We start from the raw sequence: 20,766 nt of genomic DNA, 5'->3' as shown, positions 1-20,766 counted from the left end.
GCAACCCCTCCTCTTGCAGTCCACACAAGTATTTTTTAAAATTTGTTTTAAGGAGGCCGCAGGCACACACTTGCGCACGAGCGCTCTGACGTATTTTATTGTAAAGCCGAGGCAGGGGAATCTCTGGCCCTCCAGAGGTTTTGGGAACAAAAGTCCCCAGTCCCTGCCTACTGGGCATACTGGTATATTTTAAATGGGAGTGGAAGTGAAGGCTGGCCGCACCCCAGTTCAGAAATTCTGCTCTCGCAGATGCTGAAGAAACCAGTTGAGAGAAGAACGACAACTTTTACAAATCTGTATTCCAATTTATATTATATCAGGCTACCTAGGCACACCCCCACAATTTTAAACAGGCTATCAATTAAAATTTAAATAACTGAATGCTTGCCTGAACCCCCCCCCCCCCCCGTTAGCCTTGTTGTTATACACACCACACACATAGGTTATTATACACATCATCATCATCTTTGAACTGCAGACCCTCTGGATCATCAAGGAGGCCCTGTGGGGGGGGGATCGAACTCCCAACCCCAGATTTTTGCTTTTTTTAACTGATAACTTTGTTTGGCCATGAGCCACTCCTCCAGGTTTAATTGTTACTTAATTTTTAAAAAATTAATGTAAAATCTGGCCCTTCGCTTAGAGCAAAGGGATCTTAATTCACGTCACAACCGACCCGATGGCATTAAAGAAGAATTGCAAGGGAGAAAAACACTAGATTTAAAGGCGAGGGCCCTACGCCATCCCGCAGCCAGCCGCCTTGCAGCCTCTAGGCACCCCTTTCTTCCCGTCCATCTCTCCCTCCCAGGTTGTTCTGGACGGTACCACCCCCCCCTTTGCAGGCAGTCGGACAGCAACAGAGATGACGTGCTGTGGTTAGACTGAGAAAATCCATTTCTTTTTCAGCCAGCGAGAGGGCAGAGAGGGAACACAATGTCTTCCCTCCTCTGAGCATGCACAGAGTGCTCCTTGAGGCTCTCTTACCAAGACCTGAAGACTCGTAATAAAACACTAAGGCGGTCACCGCTCAGTCTCTCATGCAGCTTTGAGGGTGAATGAAGATTGACCACTGAGTAGAGCATGCTCCTGGGAACGTGCAGAGTTCTGTGAGCACGACAGAGCGTTAAGAGTTCCCTCCTCCACCCTGGACACGAGGCATGGCTCCCTCAGGGCTCGGCTGTGCACCCTGACAAAGCCACTGCAGAAGTGAGGCCAAAATCTGCTGGAAAACAGAGTCCCTGAGCATGTGCAGAGGGTGCCCCCAACCTTTGTGGGACGCCTGCGTGTGTCAGATCCCGGGAGGGGGGATATGGCCAATGGCAAAACCATAGGTGAATTTTGCAGGATGCCAGGCAAATGGGGCCTCTGGGAATGTCCAGAGCGCTGTTTCCTTGTGGCATCTTTAAGGACACAGTCAGAGGGGCAAAATACAACCCTGACTTTGAATGAATGTGTTGATTTGTGAAATATTCATGGGTCATCGAAATAGGCGTTACTTGGATAGCTTGCAGAACAGAACGCAACATGGGCAAAAAATTTTTAAATAGGTTATCTAATAATTTTAAGAAAGAGAAAACTCATGCAGAAATCAGATGCGATGTACAATGACAATAGGCAGTCATTAAAAATAACAAAACACTAGGAAAGCCACTTTCCAGGCAGCGTTATTTGCCAAGAAAGTTTCCATTAAGTGGGGTTTTCCTTTTTTATTTCCTAGGGAGCTTTTTCCCCCCCTCCTCCCTTGCACAAACAAAGTCCTGGAATTTTGAGGAAGCCAGTTCTGGAAATGAAATTACCGGTGACATTTAAAAAAAAAGAAAGAAAGAAAGAAAAAGCTCAGTTTACTGGCTGTTTCTCACATGTCTCAGTCTGTAAACAGGTCTTGCGCCCTTCATGCACCTTGTTTTAAAGCGGGATTTTCAGAGGGAGCTCCTTCGATGCTCCGGCACCCCTCTCCTGCTGCGGTCCTCGCACCTTGTAGCATTCCTTACTTGCGAAGTGGCCGACCCCGTACTAGAGGATCCTCTCCAACAGAAGACTGGGCGTTGCGCAGTTCGATTGCTGAGCCCCGTCGCCGGCTAACCCAGAGTGGTTTGCGTCTGTTTAGACAAACCACACAGCTCCTGTGTTGACTTGAAGCAGAAGCACTGGGTAACATGGCAATTCCCATACCAGCACAGCTGCAGATGAATTTGAGTACACTCATTCACTCCCAGGAGGAATGAAAATGGAAAAAAAAACGAGCCTGCTAAGGTTTGGATGTGTCATCAGCAGGTAAGACTTGTTGGGAAAGAAAATAAGTTGGGAAAAGAGCCAGTAGGAAAAGAGGAAGGTTGTGACGTGAGATGGATTGATTCAATAAAGGAAAACACAGGTTTACGTCTGCAAGACCTCAGCAGGGTTGCTAACGACCGGATCTTCTGAAAATCATGAAATTCATCCGTTCGCCGTAAGGACAGCACCTAATAGCAACCACATTTGGATTAAAAACAAGGGGGGGGGAAGTTGGCGATTTTGGTGCCATGTCCCCTTCCTTGGCTGGGCATCTGATGTGTCCTTGATTTCTCCTTTTCTCCTTCGGAGCCTCCACTGCCTTCCCCTTGAGACAATCTTTTCAGTCCAAGCCAAGAATCCCCGATGGAAGAACAGAAGCCGGGTCAGGCGAGGAGGCCGCAGTGACACAGATCATGGCCAAGCACTCCTGATAGATATTATATTTCCCCAGAGCATTGCTTGGACACGGCCCCATTTCCTCTCTTCTGGGCCAAAAACAGGGGTGAAAAATCTCAGGGGTGAAAAATCTCAGGTCTCCATAGTCATTGCCAGAAACCAGGGATCAAGGGTTCCTTGGTTCCACCATGATCTGTGGACTGATCGTACCCATGTAAAAAAAACAACAACAACAAAGCAGCACATCCATTGGGCAGATGCTTCCACATGTGTCAGGAGCACCCCAGGCCGGCTCCTTTAACGCCCAGGCTGGCAGGTTTACTCAGGAGCAGACCTACCTCTTAAAAACCCCCACAAGAGAATCCTGACCCGCCAGCGATCCATCCGGGCTGGTTCGCGCCGCCGGGAGGACCTGGGTCTGTCAAAACAGGGGTGGGCCGAGCCACGACTCCCATGCTCCTTAAAACCACCGCAGGTAGTGGCCGATGGGCCTTGTAGTTCTTAAGGCACCAGAGAGCCACTTTGCTCGCTGTCAAAAAGCAAGTCCGAAGAAGGCCGCCTTGCCTCTCCCGGCCCCCGTTTGCAGTCCCTCTTCAAGTGAAAATGCAATTTCATTTAAAAAAAAAAAACTGGTGGCCATTCCTTGGCAAAAAGGCAGGGTTCTGGACCCAAAAAGCCGGGAACACCTGCCTGTTTTTCGGAAGGGCTTTCTGCCAGGTTGGTTTCCTCCCTCCTTCCACATTTCCCTCTGCCATCCACCCCTCTTTTCCTTCCCTCCTTCCCTCCCTCCTTCCCTTCCTCGGATCCTGCCCTCGCTTTGCCATGCCCAGCACGACTGGAGTGTCCTTCCCAGCCCCACAACCATCCCCACAGCCACCACCGCCCCCCCCATTTTTTCTCCCGGCATGCCCTGCGTCCCCCTCTGACAGCAGTATATAGAGGGGTAAAAATAGCCCGGGCGATGCCATGCAGGGAAGCCCGGCTGGACTGAGAAAGAGAGAGAAAGAGAGAGAGATTCCATTCCTTCGGAGTGCCTTTTGTGCCTTCCTCCGATCGAGCCCTGAGAGGTAGGTGTTGAGTCTCATTTCTGGAGGATTGCTCCTCCCTCTTGCAAAAAATCATCCTCCTCTGCTTTGGAGCTCAGACTCCCACCTCCTTTGCTTTTCTGTCTCCCTCTCTCTCTCCTGGGCTGGATTCTCCTCCCATTCATTCGAGGCCACCCGAGGAAAAGCAGGCCAGCAAGCAAACAAAGCTTTTCCTTCGGTGCAGCTGGACTTGTGTTTTTCGGTGTGTGCTTTGTTTTTTTTCCCCACTGAGAAAGCCCATAGGAAACCAGCCAGGGTGGATGGAGTATTGCTTGTTGGGGTTTTCCTGCCTGCCTGTCTTTTTCCGCCTCCCCCCACAAACCAGGATGGAAAAAGAGATGCCACCCGTTGCTCCCTTGTGGGCTCAGCTTTCTGTGTTATCTGGTGCCTTGCTTCGTTCTGGGGGCCTTCTCGCCAGGAAGCTGGCCTGACTCTTCCGTGACCTTGGAAACCCCTTTTCCTCCTGTCTCTTTTGTTTTGGGGCTCTATCTCCCCTCCCTTCCCAAATTTGGGAGGTTAAGGAGAAATAACAGAGGGGGGGATTCTGTAGATTTGCTGGCTGCATGTCCAAAGGGCGAGAAACGTGCTTCAAACGCCATGTCCATTGGTACCAGAGTTTGGCCGGAATCTTGAGCGGTTTGGCAGCTCGCCTGGGAAATCAGCAGCTGTCGCCACTGGCGATCAACCCCCCCCCCCCGGGGGGTATTTCAGTGGGAGAAAAGGCAGATATTGCCCCAACTCAGTGGTTAGGACATCTGGTGCCTCTGTTTCTGCGGCTGTACACAGCGGCTTCCCCAAGCCAGGACCCTCTCCTCACCTTCAGCATTTCGGACTCCAGTGCCCATCGTCCCCTAGCTGGTAGGGCTGATGGCGAGAGGCCTGGAGGTGTTGTTCAGAGCTCGTCGGCTGGCACCAGGTTTGGGAGACGGATCGAAGAAGTGGCATTCAGTGACGGGGGGGGTATGCCCTGCAAGCATAGAGAGGGCCACCCCTGCTCTACTCTGGAGTAGACCATGCTGGGGTGAATGGGCCAGGAGCTTATTGGGTCCTCCCTGTTTTCCCAAAAATTGCATTTGCTTCTGAGGGTGGAAAAACACACATCAATCAACCAAAAACATGAAAGGGAGAAAAACAACATTTTTTTGGTGATGCTCCTGTGTGTTTTCCCCCTGTTTTCAGAAATGGAGAATCCCTCTTCTAAGCTGGCCCTTGCCAGCTACAGTTTTTTTAATACTTTGATTTTTAAAACATCAAGTTAAAACACCCGCTGTCCGGTGAATTGCCCAGTAAAACTATCCTTCCTCTGGTCCATTTCAGGGGGTAGCTTTTCCATAATCTGTTTGACATGCAAAGTTATAATTAGAGCCCCGTTATAATAAGGGTGCACCTCTGAACATGTGCAGAGTTCTTGTTCCTATATCATGGAGTGGGGCGAGTATTTATCAATGCAATAAAAGAATAATAAAGCAGGCATATTTTGCAAAGATTATTCGGAGACAGGGCAGAAAAAACTGGGGGCCAGACCATTAAGGGAAACGCTTCTTGCGCTGAGATAAGGAGCGGGCGCTTTCTTGGTATAAACTGCCTGTTTTTTGTTTAAATGCCTTGGAGAACTCGTCCAAAAAAGTGGTATAAATATCCAGTTAAACAAACGGAGACACCTTCCTGCATGCTTGTATCCTGGGGATTATGGACGCTGAAACAGGCCATTCAATTCTTAACCCTCTAAGTAGCTTAGCAATCATGAGCACTCTTTATGCAAAACACATAGAAAAAGGGACTTGATGCTCTCCTGGTTGAATTAACACTCCCTCACGTGACATGGGGAAGGCCACTTGCTTGAATGATCCTACTTGTTGAAACCCGGAATAAAACTTGTGCAAAAAAAAAAAATCCCTGCTTGCAGAAAGCCAGCATGTCAAGGAAAACCGGAACTAGCTTTCCAGCTGCTAGGGATGCAACAAGGGTGGGATTACTTGGCTTTTATAGTACTCTGTGAAAAATTCCACTTAAGGGAGGGAGGAAGGGAGGGAGAGGGTGGGAAGCCAGGCCCCCAAAAGTTTTTGGGGATGGGAAAGAAATTTTTTGTTTTCAAATAAGGCTGCCTAAGAATCAGCAGTCAAGGGAACAGGTTGTGTCTAATCAGCACTCATTCATCGTTAGTTCCCTGCGATTAGTCATATGAGCCATTAGTTGCACTCAGGATAATTGTGCTTTGAAGCTGTGTTGAGGCGTCACCACGTTTCCTAAGACTGGGAAGTAGTATTTCCTGCTTGGACTACGACTTCCATAATCCACTGACCACTCTGACTGTGCTGTTGGGAGGCCTCCTGGGACTCGTAGTGTGAAAGGTATATTTCACGTGCGGTTCATTCCCAAAAAGTCTAAACGGGAAATATTTTTTTGCTGGTGGGGGGATGATGGGATTTGTAATTTTTTAAAAAAGAAATGTTTCCTAATTTTGACGTAGCATTATCATTGTGGGTCCCCATCCCCCAGTATATACTGATCACTGATCAGCTCTGGGGCCAGAACTTCCCCCTGTGCTTTCTCAGATCTGTTCCATGCAGCCAAAACATGGATGCGAATCCCACACATGGCCGGTCCATACTTAGAACGCCAAAGGTCATCTAGCCTTATTCGGTATGGCTGGGAGGCGGGGGGGTGTAACTGGACCCGATGGCTTCCTTTCCTGGTCTGACCAGCGAGGTGTAGTGTGAACTCTGTAGACATCCCCCCCAATCTATTTTAAAGTTGTGCCTCTTCGGGAATGTGAAGTGAAGCTAAAGTTCTCTGCTGATATTTTGGAAAAGGCATTAGCCTTGTCTCAATGTATTCCAGAGTGAGACTTGGCCAGATGTAAGCCACCCAAGTTTCAAAGTGCACATTATAGACAGCTCATTGTTAGAAGACAGGCTTCCTTAACTGATGAAAGACATCCCATTCACACAGCATGGGATTTTCACACCTGCCAGAGTTTGTATATTAACTGGCTTTGTTTTGTGTCAATGGGCTTTGTTTGCAACTGTAACTTCTTTAAATTATCCATTTGACCCTAGCAAGCACTTTCCACAATGGCTCCGTTCTGCATTTCCCCTTCCTCTCCCCTAAGGCCATACATTTATGAAAACCCTTATTTGTATGTTTGAGCACAAACCTTTCTAACCCCTTGGCCTTTTTTTTCCCTGGAATTTTGCTAGGTGTCTAGACTGTGATTTATTTATCCTGTAAACGCGTCTTGTTCTCCCCTCCCCCTCTTTTCCATAAAGAAATCTATTAAGAATAGAAAAATAAATAAATAACTGCCCAGTGGTGTTTAGTTAGTTTTGCAAAGAGTCTTCAAACCCAAAGTATCGCCCCAAAAGGCTCAGTTTCCCCATTTTATCTCTGCGACAAAGTACAGCAGAGTTCCCGAAACAGCTTTACGGGGATTTGAAACCAGTTCTCTCTTTACATTGCAATCCGTTACTTTCTTTACCAATTCCTCCTTTTTCTAAGCCCCTCTCTCTGCTCAGGCTGGTTTTCGGTCCCTCTTTGAATCTGGTGATGGTTGGATTGTGATGCAGGAAGTGATGCAGGGGAAAGCGGTTGCCACGGGAACAGCATCCCCAGGCATCAGTGATTCCCCACTGAATCATGTCTTTCCCCCCTCCATTCCTTTGTGGAAAGACCATGGGGTTCATTCTGAAGCTGCAGCCTAGCTATTAGTTTTTACGTGTCTGCCTGTCTCTTTGGGGTAACTGTCCTCAAATCCCCCACCTTCACCAAGGCGTCTCCTTCCTTATTTCAGGCTGAGCCGTTTCTTACTCCTGAACTTCTCAAGATGGCAGCCGGTAAGTGATTTTTCCCAACGGGAGCAAACGTCTTTCGCACAAACCTGCTACGTGATCCTTTTAACCGGAGGTGATTTTCAAATCTGGATTCTTACCCAAAAGCCCCATCTTCTGTGCCCGGAAACCGCAGCCACCACAGCCTAGATTGGCCTTATTGCTGGTTTTCTGCGTTTTAGGGTCAAATCACACATTAAGAGAAATGTGTGTTTCATTAAACTACGGCATTTTCCCTCTAGACATGCCATGCCTCCAAAGCTCCATGTCCAAGCGACCAGGCTCGCAAAGGAAGCCTGTGTTTACCTCCCAGAGACCCATCACCAACCTAAAGTCAGCAGATGTGCAACATCTGGAGTGAGGCATGTTTGTGCCACAATAAAGAGACAGCTTCTACTTCTTAAATGCACTCCCTGCATAAGGGGTGTCATGTTGTCTCGCTTGACCCTTCCACACCTGCGGCATGGAAACATCATATCCGAAGGAGCTTTTCTTTAAATTTCTCAAACTTCCTCAAAGAATATTATTGTGCTTTTTTGTTGGCATGATTCAAATGTTCAGAATCACAAGGGAACAGGAATACCCAAAGCTGCCTCCAGGTGTACGAGCGGTCTCCCGAAGTGACGCCAACCCCAGAACCTGCTCGGCTTCTCGGCTTCCCAACCCTGTAATTCTAGAAAGCTGTAATCAAAGGAGACTTCTTAGAGCTGCTCCCAGATGACGGTCCGGCCCTGCAGGCCGCTCCGAAACCAAAACAGTTTTATTTTTAGCCCTTCGGCTTCTCTGTCATTAGGTTTCCAGCTGCTCCACTTTAGCGAAGTTTTCGCATCTTGGAATTAGAAGAGCCGTTGTCTTCGCTTTGCCCAAGACGTGTCGCCATTCTCACTCCGAGGCTGGCTGGATAGCTCAGTGGTTTAAGTCTCTGGCTGCGAAGCCAAAAGGTTGGGAGTTCGATTCCCCACTCTGCCTCTTGGGAGCCAGCCTGGGTAGCCTTGGGCAAGCTGCACAAAGTCCCAGGGCTACCTCCAGGGGGGGAAAAGGAAGGAAAAAACCACTTCTGAGTATTCTCTCCCTGGAAATCCCTGAAAAAGGGTTACCATAAGTCAGAACTGACTTGATGTACATCATTATTATTATCGTCGTTGCCCTCGTTATGCTATGAAATTCGAGGGGCGTTATAAAATTCAGCTCCACAATCTTTGTCTCCATCCTTAGATTCACCCCCACCTCCGTCATGGCAAAAAAGGCCCCTTGGTCTCCGGAAGGTGATCCAGCAGGGATCCTGTTTCCAAAGGGAGCAGATGGGTGTTGGAATCTTAGGTCCCCTGAGACGTTCTATCCCATAGCGGGGCTTGGGGGCCTGCTTCGCCCTCGGAGACGGTTTCCATGGAAACCTGTGTTGGACCCTCAGCCACCAGGCCGGGTGGCCAGAGACTTACGAACCCCAAAATGTGCTAAGCCGAAGGGGTGGGAGACACACACACACCCAATGCCGTCTTAGATTTTTGGGAAAAGAGGAAAGGAGGAAGTGAAAATCCAGAATCTGGAAGTGCTGGAAAGATGGGTCCTCGGTGCTCCTGTCTGGATGATGCCAGCGTGAGAGGTGGCAAAGGTAAACCCAGGTGGTTCGCTTTGGCCCTGGTGTCACTCTTCGGCTGTACCTCTTTGAAATCCTCTTAAAATTAGATTTTAGTACAGGATGGTATCAGAGGGAGCTCAAGAGAGATGATTTCCTGTCCTCTCGCATCTGAAAAATAACCACAACCAAATATTCATATATTTTTTAAAAAACCTAATACGTGTCTGGGTTTTTCACCCCCTTCTCCCCTTACAGAAAAATTGAAAAACCACAAGATCATTTTCGTCGTCGGTAAGTATTCTGCTCATTTTTCAGCCTTCTAAAGTGTACATCATTCCACTCTAGAGAGTTTTGGAGTTGGAAAAAGTTGGTTGTCTCTTGCTCCTTGCATTATCGATGTGACATGTCATGGTTTACCCTCATTCACATCTATTCATTCTCATTGTTTAGACACTTTACTTTTATTGAATTTATACCCCGCCCCTCTAGACAAAGTCTACTCGGGGCGGCTTACATGAGTAATAAAACACAATAAAATAACATACATAATAAAACCTACTAACTAGTAGGATACGGTCAATCCGGCCTTCAGAGCTTTGAGCCCACCCAACGTTGTGTTGGGGAATTGCTTTGAGAAGGGGGCTTTCCACTCAACGTTGTCCTAATTCCAAAAGAAAAGTCAAATCAAAGCTTTTTCACTCGCTTCTCAAAGAGGTTCCCAGCCCAACGTTGTCGTAACTCAAAGTGGAAACTCAAGACAAAGCTTTAAAAAAAATCACAGATAACAGAGTTCTCCTGGGTGAGATCTTTCATGTGGTGGCCTCTGTCGCTGGCAGGCGGGCCTGGCTCAGGCAAGGGGACCCAGTGTGAGAGGATTGTCCAGAAGTATGGCTACACGCACCTGTCCACCGGCGACCTGCTGAGGGCGGAGGTTGGCTCAGGCTCGGAGAGGGGGAAGAAGTTGTCAGCCATCATGGAGAAAGGAGAGCTGGTCCCATTGGTGAGTTTACCTGGGAGGAAGACGGCTTGCTTCTTGAGCACCTTGGGAGGTCCCTGCAGGTGAGACCCTCCCTGGGATAAATCCAACTCTCGACACCGGTTGGATTTCCTCCGCTCTCTGCCAACAGGAAACGGTCCTCGACATGCTGAGGGACGCCATGCTGGCCAAGGCCGACACCTCCAAGGGTTTCTTGATCGACGGCTACCCCCGGGAGGTGAAGCAGGGCGAGGAGTTTGAGAAGAAGGTAAGAGAGAGGGGACGGCATGGGCAGGATGAGTCAGGAAGGCCTTGGGTTGGGGCATTTGACTGAGCAGGATCCAGACCCAGGGTCTCCTGAATCCTGGCCTGGCAGTCTAACCACTACACCATCCTGCCTCTCAAGTTAACTTGCACCTCAAAAGATCCTTAAGGCCCCCCATCTCTACCCCCGTGCTCTTTCACACACCCACAAAGGTAAGGTTTCAGAGACATGATGGTCAGACGTGACAGGAAGACACCAATAGGTCACCACCTGTCTGAATTAAGGCCTCTGCGTCTCAGCTCCCAACGGTTATACCCAGACGTGCCCCCAATACAGTAGTGCCTTGCTAGATGATGATAATCTGTTCCACTGAAATCACTGTCTAGCGAAATCATTGTCTAGCGAAAAGCAAATCACCGTCTAACGAGAATCGGTTTGCAAAGCAGGGACCAAACATTGTCCAGCGAAATTCCCCCATAGGATTCACCGTTTTGCGAATCGCTATAGCGATTGCAAAAAGTCAATGCCTAGCGAAAAAACGGTCATGCGGGGTAACTGTCTAGCGAGGCACCACTGAAAGGAAACACATCTCCTGAATATTCATTGCATGTAACACTCTGGATCGTCACGAGATGGCGCACGGCTCCTGCTTTTAGTTTCCCGGCTAGCTCATTGTCGAGAAAAAACCCGAAGTTAATTGTATCTCAGTCCCAATAATATTATTTTGGAAAACGCTGCAGCTCTTATCATGGATCTGATCATGACGACATTATTCTGATCGTCCACTAAGCTGAAAAGAAACTTTTCTGGGTTCAGTTGCAGGTTGATTTTCAGTATCTCCCGCAGGGTTAGATGAGTTTGCTTCCAGATGTTTTTGGCTGCATCCTACGTCCACCACCACCCCGATGGTAAAAGGAGCCTTCTCTCTCTTAACCCTTCCAACACTTATTGGTCACCATTTGATGGTGTGACCTGGCCTTGCTTTTTAATGCTGGATCTGTCCACGAATTTCCTCTGAAAGCTAAAGCTGGGTGTCAAAAGAAGAGGCATATTTCCTGCTCTTGCAACCTTTTCCCTCCAGATACGCCATTCCTTCAAAGCTCCATGCCCTGTCAACCAGACTTGCAAATGAAGGCCATGTTTCCCAAAACAAAACAAAAAAACAAGCTCCTTTGCAACATGAGGAGCCCAGGCAAGAGGGATGAGATTTCTTGTGATGATTTATTGCTTTGGTCTTCCCTTCCCTTCCTTGCGGTCATGCTCCCCCCCTCCCCGTTCAGATCGCACCCCCCTCATTGGTCCTGTACATAGACGCTGGGAAAGACACCATGGTGAAGCGGCTGCTGAAGCGGGGTGAAACGAGCGGGCGGGTGGACGACAACGAAGAGACCATCAAGAAGCGGCTGGAGACCTACTACAAGGCCACGGAGCCCGTCATCGACTGCTACGAGAAAAGGGGAATCGTCCGCAAGGTGGGTGGTTTGTTGTGGTGCTTGTCGTTCTCTGCCCTCAAGTCACCTCTGACTTCTGGTGACTCCATGAATGAGGGGTCTCCAACATCTCCTGTCCTCGAGGGACCTGCTCAGCTCTTGTAAACGCAAACCCTGTGGCTTCCTTTAAGGAGCCCGTCCGTCTCACATTGGGGTCTTCCTCTTTTCCTGCTGCCTTCCACTTTTCCCAAAAGGATGGTCTTTTCCAGAGGAACCTACCTTCAGCATTTTTGCCTCCAAAAAAACACCCTCTCAGGTGTTTGTTCCCTACACGGTGGATCCTATTTCTTAGCCAGCTCCTCTACCTTAGAATTGAGAAATGGAGGGATTTTTGTTAAAATGCTGTGAGTTATATCAAGCACATGAGAGGACTTGAGTGGGATGCTAAATCCCCCAGAATTCTAGCTGGGGCCATAGGTTTAGCTCTCTGGCTGTGGAGCCAGAGGTTGGGAGTTCGATTCCCCCCACCCCGGGCCTCCTTGACAGGGCTGGACTGGATGACCCTTAGGGGTCCCTCCCAGCCTTGCAGTTCTGAGATGGTTCCTATGATTAATTCCAGGAGGCTTCTGGGTGTTGCAGTTCAAAGAATGCAAAAACATCCATCCATACTCTTAGGCCTGTAGAAGTCACTCTGGGCCCACCCCCACCCCCACCCCCAGATCAATCGCTGGCCCCTTCCTTACCAGCCATCTCTCACCTTGGATAGCTGCAGAGGCCAGAACCAACAAAGATGGCTCAGTCATCTGGATCTCTTGCGGTTGGGTTTCTCACTGGGGTGGAGGGCAAGGGGTAGCTTCCATGGGAGGCGGGGAGGTCTTGAGGATGCATCCCGGGGCCCGTTTATCACTGGGAGGAAGCATCCTTCCAGCTGTGCAATATTTGGCATAGCAAGAAGATGAGTAATGGGGCAGCCCCCGCAGGAGGGGAGGCCAGCGCCAGGCAGACGGAGCGGAGATGGGGGTTGAGGATTTAGGGGCAGCCGTGGGGCGGATGGTGGAAAGGAAGCCTCGTTGGGTGGGGAGGAAATGGTGGCCAAAACGTCTCGTGCGTTGGACTCGTGTCTGAGCTAGGCAGCCAGATTTTTTTACTCTGAGATAGATGTGATCTGGAGGGCGAAATTGATGAGTTTCCCTTGCACGTAAAAGCCACTCATACTTGCCTCCTCGGTGACCCTCACCTTGAAAGCCCCCCCCCCCGTGCTTCTTTCAGCACCCTTAACAAAAAAAACAGGAATACCAGTGGTGGCTTGCACCATAAAGACAGAGAGGATGATTTCTGTGCAGGAATTCATGGAACCAATTCTCCAGATCATTCTTTAAGTTTCCATCACTCTTCCATTTTTTCCCTTGGCCATGCGTTCTGTGTCTTTTGTGTTGAGGAAGAATGCATCTCCTCTTAATAAACAAGCATTTTAAAAGTGACTTTAAGATCGTTTTAAAAGCTCCTTTTACGATGCGAGTTCTCAGATGCGCCAGTGGGCCTGGCCAGCCGCTGAGCACGAGAGTCCAAATTTTACCGTTGATATGTTAGCGCGTTGTTTCCAAACTCTGCGAATTAGCACTTTTACATTACAACGGAAACAAATTTCGGCGTCTGAGAATCTTAACAACAGCTGCGCTGGAACCAGCTAAAGTTGGCCTAATCCAGCCTTCTGGGCCCACAAGTTGATGTTCGATGACACCAGATTTGAAGTTGCTTTCTATGTGCTCCCCCTTGGTAAATGACACTGGATGGCCTCTATTGTAAAGTTGGAGGGCAGTTTTTAGCACTTTGGAAAAGTTTCATATTTTTGGTCTATAATTCTCCAAATCTCTCATCCGGAAGGGCTTTTCTGTGCTCTAAAGCAGTGGTCCCCAAGTTTTGGGCCTCCAGATGTTCTTGGACTGCAACTCCCAGAAGCCTTCACCACCACCTCTGCTGGCCAGGATTTCTGGGAGTTGAAGTCCCAGAACATCTGGAGGCCCAAGGCTGGGGACCCCTGCTCTAAAGGCTCATCTGCCAGCTTCAAAGGAGACCCACTTTAATACCATCCCTGGGGGCACCGTGTGTGTGGAAATCACCTTCAGAAATCACACCCTGAATGGATGAGGGCTGTCAACTTAGATGCAGGGGGGGAGCAGCCAGAAGGTGAGTAGCGGGAGGTTTTAAACACCCCACTGGCACTTCATGCTTCTAGCACTCAGTGAGGGCTGCTCGGAAATAGTCTGTGGTCTTCTCCTCCTGTAGATCAACGCGGAAGGCTCCGTGGATGCCGTTTTCCAGCAAGTCTGCACTCAGCTGGACGCCTTGAAGTGAATCCATGCAAGGGAGGCCGCTCAGCGTTTCTCCGTCCCCACCCGCTCCTCTGTCTCTCTTCTCCCCTTGACATCTTCTGATCTGCTCCGAGGCCCACCACGGATCTCGGCAGAAGCGCCCTCCCGGCCAGGAGCGTTGGCACGCCCACCCACACGTACCCACGCACACTCCGCCTCACCGTCTGGTCTCGTCTCCGATTCCATCTTCCAAAGCCGTGACACCGGAAGGGGCTCCATCCTGTTTTCGTGGACGGAGGCCCGTGTGGAGGAAGTTTAGAGCGCCTTGCGTTTGGCTCGCACATTCTCCTGTCCAAAGTAAAATTCGCTTTCATGAGCTGAGATTTTTTTCCCTCTCCTCTCCTTACCCCCCCCTCCCACACTGCTCCCAATGCTTCTCCTGCAACAGGAAAAAAAAAAGCAAAAAAACCACAGCTCTAACATTTATGCTCTTCATCCCAAAGGTTGATTAAGGGCAGGAAATGGCTTGTTTATCCCAAGTCTAACAGAAGGAAGACCGTCTGTTTGCTCTTAACGAGAAGGCATGTAAAAAAGGCAGGGGGTGAAGCAGGCGGGGTGGGGGAGATGATATTATCTAACCCAGGCTCCTGGTGCCCTTGAGAGACTGCTGGACTACGACTCCCATAATCCTGACTAACGTGGCTGGGGGCGTGGGGGGTTATATCTTGATGTTTTGGGAGCTTTCCCCTCACCAGTCGATGGAGCGTGCAACCTGTAACCCTCCAGATGCGGCTAAAATACCATTCCCACCCTCCACCGGCCATGTGGGCTTGACAGATGGGAGTTGTAGTCCAACCTCTGGAGGGCCGCCTCCACCCCTAGCCTAATAAGTTTATAGCCCTTCAGGGGAGAATGGGATTTATGGCTGAAGGATGCTTTTCTTTAGAAAGCCAAACCCGAAGAGGAGTTCCCAAATGAGGAGCCCTAGTCAACACAGGGCTTCTGGGTTTTGTAGTCCAGGAGCATCTAGGAACCTAACAGGAGGATCTCTGCTGTCAGTCTACAGACAGTCTCTTCCTGATGTAGCTTTTGCTAAGCAAACCTCACCTAAGAACGCCCTGTAATTCTTCTCTGGTTATTTTTTTAAAAAAATCTAAAGTGCTGTTTTTCAATTGGAAAAAAAGTTAAAAGTCTTGTCCTCTATATGGAGGTACAGAATCAAGGATCACCCCTTATTTCCCACTGGAGTCCAAGGCACCGGGAAACCTCTGATTGCAAACAAAGGCCCATACTATGAAATGCTCCCCCATCCACCGCCTGAATCCCCCACATTTCACATAGAAAGCTAGCCTGGCAAGGTTCCGCTCTGGCCTTTTCCCTGACAGGCTAGATTTCTATTTGCGAGCATGAAGGCGCTTTCTATCAGACCAGCCCCCTATGCCAGTCAAACACAGGGAGGCTTCTAAAAGCATAATCACAGAAGAGAATTGAAGAGGGACTCTGTTTTATTTTCTCCTTCCCACCTTAGGGAAACAACAACAACAAATGAGGGTGAAATATTATATTTTTTTCTTATGAAAAAAACATGCAACCTGGATGCGACTTTCAATCCCAGGAAGGACTGGAGATGAGGCGACCAGATCCTTTGAAAAATAAATACATATTTTAACTCCCTGCAGCTTTTTTATAACCTCCAGTGGCCTCTCTGAATGTCCTTAACAGCTAGGAACTACACACCGCAACTTCGACGTGCCTTTTCTTTAGTTTGATTACGTCCAAAATCTGTGGACCGAAGTTCATCTGAGCAAACCTCCTTAGATTTTCCCCTCCTTGCTTCCTCTAAAGTAAGTTGAACTACTGAAAGAAGGATGCAAGGTTGTGGGAAAGGAACATAAAAGGAAGTCCAGCCTGCTATGTTTTCGTCAGACCTTGGAAATGTGGTTTTTTAAAATGACTTTTGACTACAACTCCCAGAATCCCCATAGGCTGGGGCTGCTGGGAGTTGTCATCCCTCAACTTTTTAAGAAGCCGATGGTGGCGGAACCTGTTCTAGGGTTTAGCTCAAATTTTACAGGAGCTCTCCAGGGTATTGAAACCTAACCTCCCACCCTGCCACCCTCCAAAACAGGTTCTCCACCATGGAGAGGCTCTTTCAAGTTCGGAGGAAAATCCGGAGTGGATTCCCAGCCCCCCCCCAAAAAAAAACCCACACAAGACACCAGAGCTACCAGCCGACCCACTTTCAAAGCTGTGATCTGGATAGCTCAGTGACTTGGGTCTCTCTGGCTGCGGAGTTAGAGGTTGGGAGTTCGAATCCCCCCAATGGGCCTGTTGGACTCGATCCATAGGGTCCCTTCCAGCTCTGCCGTTCTAGGAGGATGGTGACGATGATCTCAGTTTGGGAGCGATTTGCTCATAGAAACACTGTGCCTCTTTTAGTTTCTGTCCGAATCTGTTCACAGAGTAGCGTTTCACGAATGCACGCACCCATCTGCGTTCTAAAGAGATTCGTTGGTCTGTATTTGCTGCCTCTGTTTTTGTTTTTGTTTTTTTGTACACCCGTTTCTAATATTTATAAGTGGAAGTGGGGAGATCCACGGCTTCCCGCCGAGTCTTAAAGGCCCTTGTGATGGCCAAGCATCTGAATGTATTGATCATCATCTCATTATTAAAGAGTGAAAAGAAATTGTATGTGTTTTTCTGCGCATGGCTGACGTCTGCGTTCCAAGGTTGTCCGTATTGGGGTGCCGGCTCTGTTATTAGGCAGAGGAAAGCAGGGGCTTCAGGCGGCAGGAGGAAGGGGGTGGCAGGAGAGAATCTAGAGAGAGATCTAGGCCTACCTGAGTTTTGGGGTTCGGGGGAGAAGGCTGCCCCAAGTTGAAGGGAGATTGAGTGATTCAGTGGCCGGCTGGTTGAGTTTTGCCACCTCCCAAGAGAACCATTGCCTTTTGAGCATCCTTCATAGCGTGTCCTCGTAGCGCATGGAGTGTGCACGCACCGTTTTGGCTACATGCGCCACAGCACTCCCATCCCAAATATTGAGATTTAGGGAATTTCTCATTTTTTAAAAGGAATGTTCCCAACTTCTTTTGAAATGGGGGTGGACATCAAGGGTAGCTTGTATTGGAACGCTCAAAGAAAGGTCGTTGTCCAAGCAAGACAACGATGGGGGGGGGGAACACGCCTTCATTGTGCCTTAATTCCACGCGACCCCCACAAAAAGCAAGCCAGACATCCTCTCTTCTTGGGGGGGGGGGAAGCAGGAGCTGAGTGGATTTTGGGAAGAAACCAAAGTTACTGAGATGGCGATGAGGGGAAGGAAACTCCCTGTGAAAACATGCTCAGATCTAAGTCATCAAAAAGTCCAGAAGGTTCAGACGATAAACAGGAACGGACGGCGTGTCTGTGAAGAGAAGAGACAGCCCCTAAGCCTGTTCCTTCCCCCCCCCCAAGCTTTTCCTGGTGTGTAACGTCGCAATGGGACCTGGCGCGTGGCTGGAATGTCGGGGGAAGGATATGACAGCCTTCACGTTTCCCCCCCATGAGTATGTTTGCATACCACCAGCCCCCAACTCCGCCGGGGGGGTGCCGAGGGAGGAAATTTCATCCGTGCCAAAAGCTGTCTTTGAGGCCGGAGCCAGAGAACGTGTCCGAGCCAGGCAGCCGGGGGACGCAGCCACACAAAAGCAGTGGCATCAGTGCAGATTTCGTAAAGGGTCCCCTAGCCCGTCTGCCTCCCCCCCCATGAGGTCCCTTGTGACGTGAGCGGGGTGCGCGTTGGGCGAGGCGAGGGTCTTGTTTCGAGGTTCAGAAGAAGGAGATGACCGTCCCTCTTAGGCCAGGAAACCGAAGGAGGCCCTCTGAGCCGACTCTACCTTACAGGGTTGGCGCGAGGACAGAAGAGGGAGGAGGCCTTCATTTCAATGAAGAAGGAGTATAAAGATAACCCGTAAAATAAAATAAAGAACTTGTTTTTTTAAAAAAAATGGCAGTAACTAATGTGTAACTGAGTTACATTACAGCTGCAACATAACAGGGCGAATCTCCCTCCTTTTTTAGTTACAAGTAGAGCGTTTGTTTAAATTATTTATATGACACTTTTCTCCTTCTAGGGGACACAAAGTGGCTTTTATATATATTTAGTCTCTTTTTCAAAAGAGCAACAACATCAGAATATTGAGGCAACAATGTAACTTCCAGGTTTTAAAATGTTTTTGAATTCAAAAACGTTTTAAAACCTGGAAGTAACATTGTTGCCTCAATATTCTGATGTTGTTGCTCTTTTGAAAAAAGCCACTAAAAGGTAACTATTTTAGATACTTCTCAATCATGAGAAAGGAAAGTTACAAATTAACCAAAGTAATAGCCATTAATGGCATTGCCCCGCCCCCAGAACTTGAATGATCCCTGAGTATTTTTGTGAAAGTACCTTCCTATACCTTTCCACCCCAGCTGGCTTCCCCGGTTGGAGCAAGGTTGTGAGTAGCACAGGGCAGTTTGATTGGAGCCCCCCCCCCCCATTTTCAAGGTGCCCCAACGTGGCTGAGAAAAAGTGACATGGACAAGGCACATGGACGGTGAATTTTGTGACCTAAGGAACATTCGAACCCACTACCCATTACGCCGCCCTGCCTCTCCTGCTGGCTGGCTCTCTCCGGCCTTGACCGCATCCTTTGGGGACCCAGCCCGTCCACCGTCTGGCCCTCCCTCTTACCCCCAAGCCTGTTGGGCCCGAGGAAAAGAAGGTGGCCGCAGAGAGGGTGATGGCTTTGCATGTGCCTCGAGAGTTATGTGCTTTCGTGGAGGGGAAAAGCCCACAAAACAAGGTCTCCAGGAAATTCTAGACCAGGCCGATCGAGGCACGGAGGGACGAAGGAATACTGAGAAACATCGTCCCAAAAGGGCTCCTCAAAGCCATGTTCCACCTCAAGACAGATCCGTACGGGGTGGATATTTTTATTGCTGACACTGCTGTGGTTCTCCAGATTGGCTGGCTTCTGGACCGAGGCTCTCCGAAAAGGTCGTGGTAGGAACCGCCATCCTCTTTATGAGCCTCACCTGAAATGGACACTGGGGTGGGAAGGGAAGAGAAGGTGCAAGCTTTTGAGCTCACAGGTGTCTTCATCCAGATGTGGCAACGAGCAGGCAGGGCAGGAGCTGAGCAGATGCACGGAGTCCCGTGTGGTCTGCAGGGTCTTTTTAAAGGCTGAGCCCTGCCCTGGGGGGGCGGAAAGATGGGACACATCTTAGCATCCGTTTTTTGCAAAGTTTCCTCTTTTGTCTTCAGACTCTGGAAGAGCAACGGAGTTGTGGGCCCAGTACGACAACTCTGGCCATTGCAGGGGGATAATGGGAGTTGTAGTTGGCAGCAGCAGCTTTCCCTATGGTCAGAACTGGTCCAGAGATGTCCCACTGGGTTCACCTGCTTTCAGGTACCTCCTACCCACCCAAGGATTAGAAAGCAGGTTTAGACTTTATTAGAGACACACAACCCCCCTCCAAAAGACCCTGTCCCTTAGCATGCCTGGATGTCTCGTAGATTTTAAAGGGGGGGGAGTTCCTTTTGTACAACGACTGGCAAAGGATCACAGACCAGGGCCCTGATTTTGTAAATATGTGTGTGTGTGTGTTTCTGGGCGCACATTCCAGACTTGCAAAATATTTATGCTGCTTCGGAAAAGGAAAAAAGAGTCACGAAGCATTGGAAGGGCTTAGACACAAAATAATAAACTGGTGGAATACAGGAATTCACCAAAAATAACATTGCGAATCCTGGATACAAAGGAGGAAGTGGTTCTCACACCTTCAGTGGCAGCAAAGAAAAAAGTATTTGGGGACAGAAAGAGACCTCAAAGATAACCTGGAATTAGAAGAGGTAAATCCTTTAGGGCTGATCAGGTGTGAATGTCACAGTAAGAGTTTCTCTGACTACCTGGATTTTGCAGACTAGCTTGCTTTGGTTGGCCTCTGGGCCTCCAAAGTCTGAGATTCCTTTGAAGTTTGATTTCTTAAACATGAAAGTCTGCTTGAACCACGTCTCTCCGACACTGATGTGCCTTTAGCCCTCATTTGCTGCCCACAGTTTGTAACAAACAGGGATGAAGTTACCTAATTGCTTTAAGTAGTCATTGTTTCCAGTTACACTTTTAAAGGCCATTTTACGCCTTTGAGGGACATTTCAGTGGAAGGTATCCATATTTTATGCCATTGTCTCATTGAACCTAAGGTTTTCCCCTCTTCCCTGTCCCCCCAAAAAGGGACAAGTAACTAACTCAGTGACACAAAAACTGTTAGTGTTATCCCTTGTACAGAGTAGGATTTAAAAGTTTCTTTTCAGAACAGAGTAACAAGGAATGAGAACAGATTGCTTTTGAAAAGTAACTTGTGATTTTTACAGAGTAGGGGTTACTTTTCAAAACAAAGTAACAAGGAATGAGACCAGGTTGCTTTTGAAAAGTAACTTGTAATTTTTACAGAGTAGGGGTAAAGAGTTACTTTTCAAAACAAAGTAACAAGGAATGAGACCAGGTTGCTTTTGAAAAGTAACTTGTAATTTTTACAGAGTAGGGGTAAAGAGTTACTTTTCAAAACAAAGTAACAAGGAATGAGACCAGGTTGCTTT

General features: G+C 48.7%; 1 protein-coding gene across 2 annotated transcripts; it reads left to right on the top strand.

The window, feature by feature from the left end:
* The first annotated feature begins 3,535 nt into the window (after window positions 1–3,535).
* Window positions 3,536–16,830, top strand: AK1 (adenylate kinase 1). 2 transcript variants are annotated; one of them, XM_020793411.3, is made up of 7 exons: window positions 3,536–3,737; window positions 7,546–7,588; window positions 9,417–9,452; window positions 9,998–10,161; window positions 10,289–10,405; window positions 11,683–11,874; window positions 14,119–16,830. In XM_020793411.3, the coding sequence occupies exons 2-7, from the start codon at window positions 7,579–7,581 to the stop codon at window positions 14,185–14,187; spliced, it is 588 nt and encodes a 195-aa protein (XP_020649070.2). In that variant the 5' UTR covers window positions 3,536–3,737; window positions 7,546–7,578; the 3' UTR covers window positions 14,188–16,830. The 2 variants fall into 2 exon arrangements, with proteins under 2 accessions (XP_020649070.2, XP_072840780.1); XM_072984679.2 differs by lacking the exon at window positions 3,536–3,737 and adding an exon at window positions 6,005–6,106.
* The last annotated feature ends 3,936 nt before the right edge of the window (window positions 16,831–20,766 follow it).

Source organism: Pogona vitticeps, chromosome ZW-PAR, assembly GCF_051106095.1.
Source record: "Pogona vitticeps strain Pit_001003342236 chromosome ZW-PAR, PviZW2.1, whole genome shotgun sequence".
NCBI classification, from domain to species: Eukaryota; Metazoa; Chordata; class Lepidosauria; order Squamata; family Agamidae; genus Pogona; species Pogona vitticeps.
Note: the sequence above shows the minus strand (reverse complement) of the source record. Positions and strands in the feature narration are given on the sequence as shown.

Coding starts and splice junctions, on each gene's coding strand:
- AK1 (XM_020793411.3), top strand. Junction 10,162..10,288: donor AAGGAGAGCTGGTCCCATTG/GTGAGTTTACCT, acceptor CTCTGCCAACAG/GAAACGGTCCTCGACATGCT. Junction 11,875..14,118: donor AAAGGGGAATCGTCCGCAAG/GTGGGTGGTTTG, acceptor CTCCTCCTGTAG/ATCAACGCGGAAGGCTCCGT.